We start from the raw sequence: 13,064 nt of genomic DNA, 5'->3' as shown, positions 1-13,064 counted from the left end.
CAGAAAAAAATAGTACATCAAAGTTGTACAATTATTCTCCTGATGCTTCTATTTCAGAGAAGACTTTCTGTGCTTATAGAAACAACCTTTGCAAATGTTCAAGTAAGAAGAAGTGAATACAATCATTACTTTCTCTTTATAACAGTTAAAAAAAATCCTGGCGTTTTTGTTAATAATTGCCTGTACTGATATTTATTAATGTATTATTCTCTTGTATAAGGTATGTTGAGTACTGTTTCTGTATCTTATGATTTCAATAAAACAACCAGAGCACTGCTGGATAACTGAATGCATGATAGCATTGTTTATCTCCTCTCCATTACCCTTTAAAGAGTAATAGCTTACTTTCTTTGTGGACTTCTAATTAACGTGCTCTTCTGCATCTCCTCTCTTGTTTTAATTCTGTTCCTCCCACAAGGGAAGGTTGCTTTCCTGGATTTTGTAATCAGTGACCATATGTTGCTAGCATCACCAACTTCTAATTCTCTCTAGATTTGTATATTTTTATTCTGCTTAGATTTTTTTTTTCCAGAAATCTCAGTGAGACCCTACTCTTTATTGATAAGTAGAGGATTTCAGTCTTGGAGGGGAAACTCATGGAACTTTGGGAATGCCATCTAGGCTCAGAGGCCTGACATTATTTAGTACACGCACTGAGTCAAGTGTTTTGAATATGAATTATGTCTGCATATAGTTTACATGAAATTATATCAATAACCATATCCTTTAAGTCAGAATTAAAATGGGAAACACAGAACTCAAGTGATGGCTAATTACTATTAAAAGTGAAATTACCTGAAGCTGCTCAAAGTAGAAAGGGAAAGAAAACAATTCAAAAATTGAATTGTATTTTGTAGGTCTTTCCAACATTTTTATAAAATGTACCATGTAAATTGTTCAAAGTTTTAGAAAAATTAGTCATTATTACTGATATATGCTAATCTGCATTGGTTTGGCTGTACTCTGTGCTAGCTTATGTTATCCATTTTATTTTATAAGCAAAGGCAATATGGAGCAAAAATAGCCAACACACAAGACAACTTTGTCCTTCACACTTTACCGATTGGTACCTTTGTTTTGAAATCATGTACTTTTGCAGGCCATAGAGGCCCATCTCATCCGAAAATCAGGGGGGGGGCTGACGTACATCGCTGAGTGGAAGGGTGGACTGCTTGAACACAAGATGGGACATCTCACTTGTTTTGCTGGAGGCATGTTTGCTCTCGGAGCAGATGGAGCACCCAATGACAAGACGGGCCATCACATCGAGCTGGGTGCTGAAATTGCGAGGACTTGCCATGAATCCTATGATCGCACACGTGAGTACTGTATTGCAGAGTTTAGCTTCACAGCTTGACTTTGTGAAGGCAGCCATCAGTATTTTTGTATAATCCTGAATGAAAATTGTAGCAGAGTGAGAACTATTCATCTTTTTTGAGCAAATGCTGCTTTGCTTTAAGAGTAATTTTAAAAAATGATGCTCTGTTTTATAAATAATTTCTGTGCACCTGAGTTGTGCCTCCTCACTGTAGTAATTAACATGACAGCTTTTTTCACTATGCCAATTTATGAATACAAATAAGAGAGGGACCCTGTTCATTTATGCATCATTGTATCTGTTAATCACATTTTATGCACAAAAAAACTGTTTTACACTCAATTTTGTTGATACAGTGCTGCAAACAATAGAATTGCACAAAGTGGATTTCTGTGCAGGAAATTTCTTTGGATTCTTTCGTCTTCTTATAGAAATAACCCTGGCAGTATTTCAGGTCCCAGAGTGTATTTTCCAGTTTGATACAGAAAAGTAAATATCCTCATCTTTTTAGCAAGATTTCATATGTTGCTAGTTATAGAAAGTCTTCCAGAATGCAAATGTTAGCATCACTGTTCAAACTGTAATCCCTGTTTAAGGCATTGGTGAAGAACAGCTCTCTCCTACTCTGGATTATTTACAAAATATTAAAAACAGGATGTGCTGCAATATCTTTTATGAATTACCTTTTGGGCAACCTGGATTTGTGCCACATGAAAGGCTAGTTGATTTGGTATGTTACATAATTTGAAACCTTTATTTTTAGCCTGTGTTTTTATATTGGCTAGGCATGAAACTGGGACCAGAAGCCTTCAGATTTGATGGTGGTGTTGAGGCCATTGCTACAAGACAAAATGAAAAATACTATATCCTACGACCAGAAGTCATAGAAACCTACATGTACATGTGGCGGCTCACTCATGATCCAAAGTACAGGCAGTGGGGATGGGAAGCTGTTGAGGTAATGTTCCATTGGACTTTTTTCATGTTAAATCCTAACATCTTGTTCAGTGAGCTATTGAATGATAACTAGATATTGTTTAGCAGTTTGAGAGTAAATATTTATTTTAAATCAATAATATCAATTCAAATTTCCAGAGATTCATTTACTAATATATTAACTAAGATCATTTTGACAAAAAGCAAATTACTGCTGGTATTGCATAATAGAAAAATACCTTGTGATTTCTCCTTCTTAAATGCTTCTAGGATTAGAGTCACATTTGCACGTACTGCGCAAGATGTTGAGTATTGCTGCATGTGAATGGAAAGTGCAGATGTGTGTCAGATTTAAGCCTTCAGCATGGAAATAAGTTTTATGAAATATATTTTCAACAGTAATTTTATGAAGGAGATTTTAATTAAGGTGATGAAGGCCAGGATGAAGTAGTAGATAGTACTGAACACTTAAAAACTGGGTGACTTTCAAAAAGCTTAGGTCGTCTGGACAAAACTCCATAAATGATAGCAATCTCTTCTAGATTTAAATTTCTGTGTCCCACTAGCAGTTGATCTTCAACCAGTAATGCTGAATCTAGCTCTTTTGTGTTTGTCTAGCCCAAACCTTCCAAGAGGGCAGCTAGTCCATATGGCAAAAATTAGCTTGCCAAATCCATTGTTTCCCTTATTTCAGTGGTTAATCACTCTTACTGCTAGGGATGAGAGCCTTTAGATTTACCATGTTTCATCCTCCAGGTATGGGTCCCTATTACACTTACAGGGTTCACTTATTTTCTCCTCACATTGATGTTACCCGTGTTAAATTATATGAGGTCTGATAGGAAATACAGGAAGCTAAAGGACATTATTTTTGTGGCTCTGTATAATTAAGAAAAATATATAAAAAAAAAAGGAAAAAAAAAAACACCACACCTCTGTGTGGTATTTTTTTCCACAGCAACCTCTCTTGTGCAGAGGTATTGCTTTCCAGGATTTCAAAAATGGTTTTTTTGTCAGTTTACCCAACACCTCTTGCTTCTAGGAGCGTATGAGTGTATGATTACAACTTTCTTGGAGGGGCCTACACTGCTAGTTGTAGAAGGTTGCTCTATACTAAGGCTAGAACATGTAGACTTGTGCCCTGAGGGACTCCACTAGAGAGCTCGTACTGGGTTATGACTCCATCAACAGCAACCAAGATCTGTAAATGTATTCAGTATTCACCACGTGAGATACTGAATGTATTGCAAATGCTGTGCAAATGTTTTTGAGCATTATGAAAAAAAAGGCATTTCAAGTTCAGTAATCAGATATTCTTGGAGAATTAAAGGCAAAATCTGTTTTGCAAAAAAGACTAATAGCATTAAGTGTACTTATACTCTCAAACTTCTTGTTTGAATATTCACAGTCATTCTGTATCTGCAGTGAGCACTCTATTCAGCTAGGTAGACTGTAGTTAATTTAGGGCATTATATTTGCCTCTCTCAGGTATTGGCTCTGTGGTCCTGAAACACTATGCTTCTGAGTTAATGATTCCAAAGCAATTGTTTTTTTAAAACCTCTAATTTAGAGGGCTGTTCCCTTACTTTCTTCTTTGGTAACACCACCCATAGGCACACATTTTATTACTGGAATCTTCCCAGGCAGATTATAATTGGCAGTCATAAATGGAAGTCATCCCACCAGGCTTCAGCAATTCCAAATGTTCCTTCTCCAGGAGGTGTTTTTCCTGACTCATTGTTACTGCCCACACTGATAACACTGTTATAAACAATTGAAATGTTTTCCTCATTATTATTCTTTACCCTGTTGGTTTGGTTTGTTTGTGTTTCTTTCAGGTTTGTACATTCGTTTACCTTCTTAGCACTCCCCATGTGTTCCTTGTTTAACATTCTTGTGGTTACTCTCATCTGGCTCTAATGTAATGGATTACAGCCTGTGTGGGGGAGATGCAGCTGGTCCCATTCTGCAGGGGGCCCATCTTCCACTGTCCTAATGTGCAGTTGTGTGTTTCACAAAAAGAAATCTTACAGCTTCACAGAAGTTATACAGTCACAGTTGAAGGTTTAAAATATTTTTCAATTTTTTTTCTTTCCTCCTCTCCCTTGATGTTTATAGTACTACAGCTCCACTCGATAATGTTTTTTGCTCCAGCACTTCATGATAGCTTACCACAACTATTTCATAAATTCTGCTCTCTCTTGCTCCTTAATGTTGCCCCAGAGAGCATGTAACTTCACCCTTTCTGTTCTTGGGGAAGTTCCCAACCACTGGAGGTAGTTGGTTTAATTACCAGCACCTGTTGCATGAAACAGAACCTGAGACTGAAACAAGAAGAAAGAGGGAACAATCAGGCCATTTGGGTTTTGCCCAAAAAAAGTTGTTCTTCAGGTATTTCATGTCCATTTTCAAGTCATTACTCTGGCAATAAGAAATCATTAGGTTTTTTTCCCCTTACCCTTGTAGTACAAAATGAGGCTGCTCTAGAGTCATGATTCTAAACTCTCCGACAAGTCTATTAAGTCCTTCTCTAACTTTCGTTGACTAAAAATGTGCTATAGCCTCTTCCTTTTTTCTTTGTAAACTTGCTTTGCTGCTTTTAGTCCAAGATCATTTTGTATGTACTTCAGCAGCTGGAGAAAATTCAGTTATGACCACCAGTAATATCCACTGTTACTGAGTCAGAAAGGTTTTATCAGCTTAGCTCATGAAAGCCTCCCTTTCTGCATTATAAATGTGGCACATATTTTAAATTTGTAGCACTTCCTTTGTTTTTTCCCCTTTATGATCGTTTGAGACTGTCAGCCAGTTTTCACTGTGCTTGATGTTTTCCATTACTTTAGCATAACTGATCTTAGCCACCATCGTTTTCTGAGAACTACTAATTTAAAATGTGTTTGATTGTTTCTTCCTGCCCACCACTATCCCCTGTCACTGTGAACATCACTGTACTCTGAAACTGCAGGTGAGGGGCACAAAAGCCCATCACTGCCAGTTAAAGGAGGTTGACAACCAAGAGTCTTTTCATCCTACTAATCCTGCTGGTGAATGTGCTTTAATTACATGGAAAGTAGCTTTGAAAGATAAGATGCGTCATATTTGCACCAAGCAAATAGCACCAGATAGCTGACATGGTACAAGTTAACCCCTTGGTTTACATCACAGCAGTGTGTTCTGGTACCTTTATGGTGTATCCCTACAGTGAAGTCAAACAAGACTCTAAGAGCACATAAACAGCAAATGCAATTTGCTTTTCTTTTACATTGCCCTGTTTAGAATGGAGATTATTTCCTTGCATAATAGCCTTATCCTTCAGGTTCTCCTTCTGCTGCGCCTTGAAAAACACCATCTTGTGTTTGACATTGAAAATTGAGAGACAGATTCGGCATTTTGAATTCATTGCAGGTTGAAGTAGACAAGAGGGAAGGAGTACCAGCCAGGGGAAATTACTTGTTTAAACTTAAGATTATTTGTCACTTAGTAAAAGTATCCAGGAAAATGAAAGAACCTAAAGACACATAAGAAAAGACAGATAGGCTGTTATACTTTAAAAGGATCTCTCCTGAAGAAAAATCCCTTTTAAATATACAATAGGCAGCATAGTCTCCAGTGAAAACTATGAAGAGCCTGACATGCAAGCTAAATGTGTGCAGACAGCTACAGGGACTCCAGCAAAATCAAGGACGTTTAGGATATCTACTCATAGCAAAACACAGATCTCTAGCAGTCTTTAGAGCAGGTGAAGGTGATGGATACCTCAGTAATTATTAGTGACTTTTAGTCCCATCTTTCATCAAAAAATGCTTATTCTGCCTGTTTTAGACATACATTCTGCCTTTTCATATCTTTTTGCCATGTGTGTTTTGAAATGCAGAATCTTTCTCTAAATAAAATCTACATGTACTCACTTCAGTGATATTAGTAGTAACTTCAGAAACAGAGAAACTAGTTACCTTCTGGCTCTCTGCTGGGGGTTGAATAAAGCCCCAAGTACTTCTGCCTGAAAGTTGTTACTCCAATACCATCTCCAGAGCAAACATCATGTTTCAGAGTAGCATGGTCCTGAGTGAATGTAGTAATCCACTATCCTTACCATCATTTTCATTATGAGAAATCATTTAGGGTAAAATACCATTTTCTGGATTTGTTTTTGAATAATGAGTTGTTTTAAATATAATCATCTTAGATTCTCCTAACTCCTTCATTATACTGCATGATATGAAAGAGTTATAAAACAGACTGAGAAGAATTAAGAGGCTAAGAATACTTATGGCCTTGTTAAATAGGCAATTTATAAAGAAAAAAATGAATTAATATTTTTAAACAAAGTAGTGATAACTAATATTCAAATAAGGTATTGGATAGCAGTACATTTAAAGAAGTTATGGCTCATACGTAGACATACGGTTTCAACCTTTCTAATGCAAACACCCATCTAAAATAAAGAAAAGTTAAAGTCTGTTAAATAGTCTAACTGTATATACCTTCTACAATTCTGGCACTTGATAAATATTTTTTACCCTTCTGTGAACACTCTTCATCTGATCTTTTTTCTCCTTCAAAATTATAAATCTCCTTCAAAATATAGGATATTCCTGTGGGCAGAAAAGAAATTGTATTTAGGTCGTCCATTTTATTGTGAAATAGGCATCAGTCATCTGTTTTACACCTTTTAATTGAATACAGAGTTTGGAAACTCGTTAGAGAAAAACACAGTTATTGTTACAGCTAAAACATGTTTAGTCCAGCCACATACTGGCTTTCCATCTCCTGTGTAACAGACAAAACTTTTTCAGAAACATAGCAAAGAAAAACACAACTACTGCAGTAAAGAAATTCAGTCACAGCCTAATATCAGTGTTTCCCATTGAAAACTGAAATAATTGCAAAGAGAAGCCAAACAACTTGCATACAAAATGGAGAGCTGCCTTTCCTTATTTTAAAGGGACTTGCAGGTGGTAAGGAAGAGACTGATCTTTAGGATGGTATTAAATTCTATCACAGTCATTTTCAAGTATTAAAATATGACCAAGAAAGGTATATGTAATGTGATCTCCAAAGGCTGATAGACAAGCTTGGCAGAGAAAGACTATTGTTACTCCTATTAAAAAGAGGAAAAAGAAAATAAGTGAAAATCCATGTCTTTACACCCTATGTCTTTTCCTTCTGAAAGCTGGTTTGTGTTCACTTTTTATACATTTATCATTTTGCTTCTCTTCCTAAATGTAAAATTAGACACATGTGCATGTGACTTTAAAAAAGAGGTTTTTCTATCTGGAGCTTTATCTAGTTTTCAGCTCTTTATCAAAAAAAATGTGACAATTGTTTTTGGCTAGTTTTATTGTCAAACAAAGAAAAACTGATAGATGATTCATTTTGTTAATACTACTGTTTTGGTTTTTTCCCCTGCTTCAGGCACTGGAAAAACACTGCAGAGTAGACGGTGGCTATTCTGGCATTAGAGATGTTTATAACAATCATGAAAGCCATGATGATGTGCAGCAAAGTTTCTTCCTTTCAGAGACACTCAAGTAAGTTAAGAAAGTTGACTTTCATTAATGGGAAGTAGTTGTGTGTATCATCTTTACAGATAAGTATTTGTCTTTAGTACCCTTGACATTCACATAACAAAATCTGAGTGGAATAGCATAGCTTTTCTTAGGTGACAGGAAGCCAAATTGCCTTTTTTTTTTTTTCCCATCTATGTCAATAAGCTAAGTTCCCTGACTTCTGGAAACTGTCTTTACTTCTGATAAAGGTACTTGATACTCTTTGAGAAATTGCATCTCCTATCTTTGATAGGATCTAATTATATATGCCAACACTAATGAAATAAATTGACTAGACTTATCAGGCTTGTATTACATACTTTTCATTTGAAAACTGTAGAAAGAGAAAAAGAAGTCAATTTCCATGGAAAGCTCCCAGGGTCTGTTAAAAGAAAAAACAAAAAGATTTCATTATCTGTCATCATTTCCTAAGTTTTTAATGAGATGAACAAAGTTTTGGCTTGGTTTCCTCACTTGTTTTCTTTTACTGTGCAAGAAGAAGTTGCAAGGACCAGAAAAAAAAGCAGTCATGCCATTTCAACAGAAAATTTAATACTCAAGTAAATGTAATATCATATGTTTTCCAGAAAACTATTGTAGTTTCACTTGTAGATGTGGTCAAATTTCCTGCTTTTTTTCTTGCCAGGTACCTGTATTTGCTGTTTTCTGAAGATGATCTTCTTCCATTTGAACATTGGGTTTTCAACACAGAGGCTCATCCTCTCCCTATTCTTCACAAAGATGATGGGAATAAAGAAGAAAACCAGAAATAGATGAAGATTAAGTTATACTTTGTTTCATTCCTTATATTTCTTTCCAGGACTTGGGCACATAATTTGATTTTAAATTCCTGAGTTAAATTTTTAAATCAAGTGTTTTGCAGTCTGTTTTCTTTAACGGTAAATATTTATTAGTGGACCCAAATTAATTATGATAAAACCTCAGTCCTCAAATCCAGATGAATAACTTTTTAGAAGAGAAATAAGACATCTCCACAGATTCTGTTAGGCTGCAGTGTCATCTTGGCCAAAAAGAGCAGAGAGTCTGCATGTTACTCGTTTCCTGTTACACTTTTAATTTGACTGCAAAATTCTTTTCTCCTCTGTGAGGAGATGTATGCTTTAAGCTGTAATATTTTGCCATGTTGCAAAAAGCCATATCGAATTAAGTATAAAGAGCTTTTTCCTTTTTTTTTTTTGTTTTTTTTTTTTTTTTTTTTTTGTTCTATGTTAATTTGGTTTGTGTTTCATCCAGGACAAATATTGTGACTGTGACAGCTTCTTCTTATGCGGGTCTATTATTACTTGGTAAAGTGTCTGTATTTCATTGTCAATGAAGTCTACATAGGGGTATTTTCATCTCATGCAGACACAACTCTGAAATTGCAGTATATGTTGAAGTTAGACTGAACTAGTTTTTATGAATTTAGCACATTAGTCAGCAGACCTTAGTTTTTCAGGTTTTGATTAGAATATTGTAATAGAATAAATTGTTTTCTCCCTTTTCTAAGTGGTGTTATTCTTACGTGTTTAGTCAAGCTACTATGGAGTAAAATAAGGTAGTCATTTCTTACTAAGAAGGGGAATATTAACCTTCTTTATATATTTAGTCCAGTAGCTTTCATTTGATTGGTTGGCAAAAAAAATACTCAATGACTTTTTCCTGGAAGCTGAATTATATCAGAGACAATTTGTTTGTTTCTCTAGGACTTTAGCAAACATTTAGATAGGTTCAGACTTGGCACCAGACTTGATAGTCATTTGTCACAAAGCAATTTAATGTATATATATGAACAAAGCTAGATATTCAGATGCCTTGAAGAAAACTTGGCTCCTCAAAAGAAGATAAGTCATTCAGAGAGGAAATTATGCTGCATGGAACGAAAACTTTCTGACTGCACTGTCTTAAGTAACAGAAATGCAATGTGCTTAAAAATATTCCCTAGAGCAGAGGACTGGCTTACTAAGAAAGGTAACAACTTTGCCAAAAAATGTTTTGCTTTGTGGTATCACCAAAGGGAAAAAGAAATGACACACTATTAATTCCTGGTTTTATTTAAGTCTGGTTTGAAGTGGTTAACATGATTTTTAAGTCTACCTATGTCTTCATTTAATGACAGGATGATTCTCATAAATTTCAGGTAGGAAACACCTGGCTTCTCATTCTGAGAAAGTACATAATTCCCTGATTTGACTGCAGCAAAACAAATATGGTTCTGAACAGTAATATTTAATGGTATTTAGTAAGATAGCTACGATTAGCAATGCTGGACATGTGAGCTGAGGGAGCACAATTGTTTAGGCAGTAACATTTGCATTTTAGAGTTACATTTTTTCTATACTAATAGAGATCTGCAAGGGACATTTTCTTAGGTAGAAGCCAGGAGGAAAAATTACTAATTACATTTTTATATATAGCCGCTGGAAGCTGACCCATAGACTTCACATTCTGGAGTCTTTACAGGCAGCACTGCCTCTCTCCTTTCCCTGCAGACGGAGAAGATGGCATGTGCCACATGAGCTGCCAAAGACATTTATGCAGGGGGCAAGGCTAGATAATGCTGATCCTTCCATCACCCTTCTGAGCCTGGGCCACGCAGCACTGGGAGAAGGGATAGAAATGGATGTGCATCTGCAGGTAAAGCTTGCTTCATGGAGCCAGCACATAGACTCAAAACTTTTTGTTTTACTGCCTTTTTTTCAATTATTATTTTCTATTTTAAAGTATGGATTCCCTCATGTCACAGTAGTTTTCTGAAACCAAGCAAGCAAGGATGAAGTCTTCACTCTCTCCTCTGTTGAAAAGCAGAAATTCTGCTGATTTTGATGCTCCAGAATTTGTACTGTTGGAGGACTATACTTTTATTGTATTTCTTTGGAAATGGTATTTATAAGAGAGATTTTTTTTTTTCCACCCCCTAAAGTACCACAGAGGAACTATTGCTGTGGAATAAAAACAAAACCAAAAATTCTCTTCCGTCTTTAACCAAAAAAATAATAATAATTACTTTTTTCTTAGGTATCTTTATTAGGTCACCTGCTGCTGCTGCCTACCACATGCATGTGCTGCTATAGGCCTCCTCTCAATTAAATAACTGCAACAGCTCAGACAAAAACAGTCTTTGAAAAGTGCGTTTTGTAAGCCTCTTCTCTGTGGTTTTCTTAACCACAGTTTGTTTCCCCCAGATGTTTCTAGTGATCTTGCTGATACTTAACGAGCTGAAAGGAAACTACGGAGAACCAGATAGGTCTTCTTCATGTTTCAAAAAGCAGGCTTCAAACCCACAACTCTGAATGCATTGGGTCTTATGTACTTAAATAGAAGCATCACGACTGTTTCCTTGTCATACAGACATTTCATATGTTTTTTTTTCCAGTGTGGGAGTTACGATGATTTGAAAGAGCACAAATTTGATGTGACTGGTATTGGTATTCAGGTTGTATGTACAAACTGCACTATACTGTACTTTTTGTAAACTAATGTAAGTAGACGAGAAGATTGTACAACGTGTAGATCTGCCAACTGTAAGAAAAAGAATTTTCATAAACTGAGAATATATTGATTTATCTTTTTTTTTTTTCAATAACCCCAAAACACCAAAGTTAGAGCAATCATTTTGAAACAGTCCACACTTACCATTGCTTGTTAGATTGCTGAAATAATATGCATTTTATTTCCATTCACTTAACTAGCTGCATGGAAGTAGCTAGTAATGATCACTTTGTGTTCCCAGTCATTGATAAGAGCTAAAGAAATTGCTTGTTATTGGGGGGAGGGAGGAGACACACAGATAGGGACAAGGACATGGGCACATTATCTTTGCATAAACACACTGCCCATACTTATTCCATTTCGTTGTAGCATAATAAGGCATTTAAATCTGTATATGTTAAGTCATAAGAGGTAGATCAGTTTAAATGGCACCCATATTTTTTCATGGGGGGAAAATAATTTTTGATTTTTTGTGAGATAAGTATTGCATATGTGTTGGTCGTACACAGATTTTTGCAATGCTCAATGGCTCACTGTTTCTATGGTGACTTCATACATATCCATTTCTATCATGTATTTAAATTGGTTTTGATTTGTACATATTCCATTTAGTCTTCATCTTTATATAAACAAATTATGGAATACATAATAGATCAAGATGCTTAATTTTTAAGAACTTATATTTGTAAAAATTTCTCTATTGTGAATAAAGTCTTTTAATATATCTGTTCAACTTGTTATAGTTTTTTCTTAAGTGTGTTTCAGAAGTTACTACAGGAATCTGCTGAATAGTTTGGTTTGGCTGCTACACTCACAAGTTTTTGTCAGCAGATCAGTACTCAGTGTACTTGTTAAGATGCTATTCTTAATTAGTGTCAGTGTATAGAATTTCTACCACTGAAATAAGTTTCTAGAATTTTTTGTCAAATAAAATTCAACATACCAACTGCATTTTGGTAGAAAGTGAAAAGCGGGAAGCTGGGAAGTCAGAGGTGGCAGGCAACAAGCACAGTGAAGGTCAGTCACTGCAATTCATGTTCTGCACAAGTGGGCTTCAGCTAAATGCTATTTAGGAGCAAACAGAGGAGTGGAGATGACAAGGCTGTCACAGTGCCCCGTGTTACATGACCATGTAATGAAATTCTGTCGTTAGCCCATGCTCCAGAGGAGAGAGAAACAGTTGTCATAGGAACTGTAACTATATTTTGTTTCAGAAGGATATTAAGCTTTCCAATCTAAATATTGAAATAACAGCTACACCTCACAGATAACCTTGTTTTCTCCATTTAGTAGAAAGCCTCATCCCAAGATGATACTAAAATAAACTGCTGTGATTTTAAGGAACTGTCTCAGTAGTATCAATTTCTGTCAAAGGACTTAATCATTAGACCTGCGTAAGTAATTTTTGAGGGTAGCTCTTAGATTTTTTTCAACACAGTTGAGTGTGCAGCTACACAGGGCAGTCCTTAGGGTAGTCAGCACAGTCCCTTCCTGCAGCTGGCTCCAGGATTATACAAGCTGCTACTCAACAAGTCAAACATGAGCTAACGCAAACCTTATTGAAGATCATTATTCAGAAGAGATGTAGATGCAAGCCGGGGTTAGAATTTCAACCAATTCAGTCACCTTAATTGGATGCTTGGTGGGGTTTGTTTTCTGCTGGGGAAAAAGGAACTACAACGGAGTTGACAGTTATTCAAGACAAACAGGATTGCACCTGCACTGCACCATCTGCATTGCCCTATGGCCTTGCTCTATCACAAGAGGGA

The 13,064-nt window shown here is 36.0% G+C and overlaps 1 protein-coding gene across 1 annotated transcript in view; it reads left to right on the top strand.

Annotated features, from left to right (window-relative positions):
• MAN1A1 (mannosidase alpha class 1A member 1) overlaps positions 1–12,028 on the top strand; it is a 147,435-nt gene extending 135,407 nt beyond the window's left edge. Inside the window, exons 9-12 of the mRNA XM_027716302.2 lie at positions 1,100–1,319; positions 2,104–2,276; positions 7,670–7,785; positions 8,450–12,028. Of these exons, the coding sequence (XP_027572103.1) occupies positions 1,100–1,319; positions 2,104–2,276; positions 7,670–7,785; positions 8,450–8,576 (636 nt within the window). The 3' untranslated portion in view covers positions 8,577–12,028. The remainder of the gene's footprint in view (positions 1–1,099; positions 1,320–2,103; positions 2,277–7,669; positions 7,786–8,449) is intronic.
• The last annotated feature ends 1,036 nt before the right edge of the window (positions 12,029–13,064 follow it).

Source organism: Pipra filicauda, unplaced genomic scaffold (assembly GCF_003945595.2).
Source record: "Pipra filicauda isolate LSUMZ 115617 unplaced genomic scaffold, ASM394559v2 scaffold349_size1355687_pilon, whole genome shotgun sequence".
Lineage (NCBI taxonomy): Eukaryota > Metazoa > Chordata > Aves > Passeriformes > Pipridae > Pipra > Pipra filicauda.
This window is presented reverse-complemented; position numbering and strand designations above follow the sequence as displayed.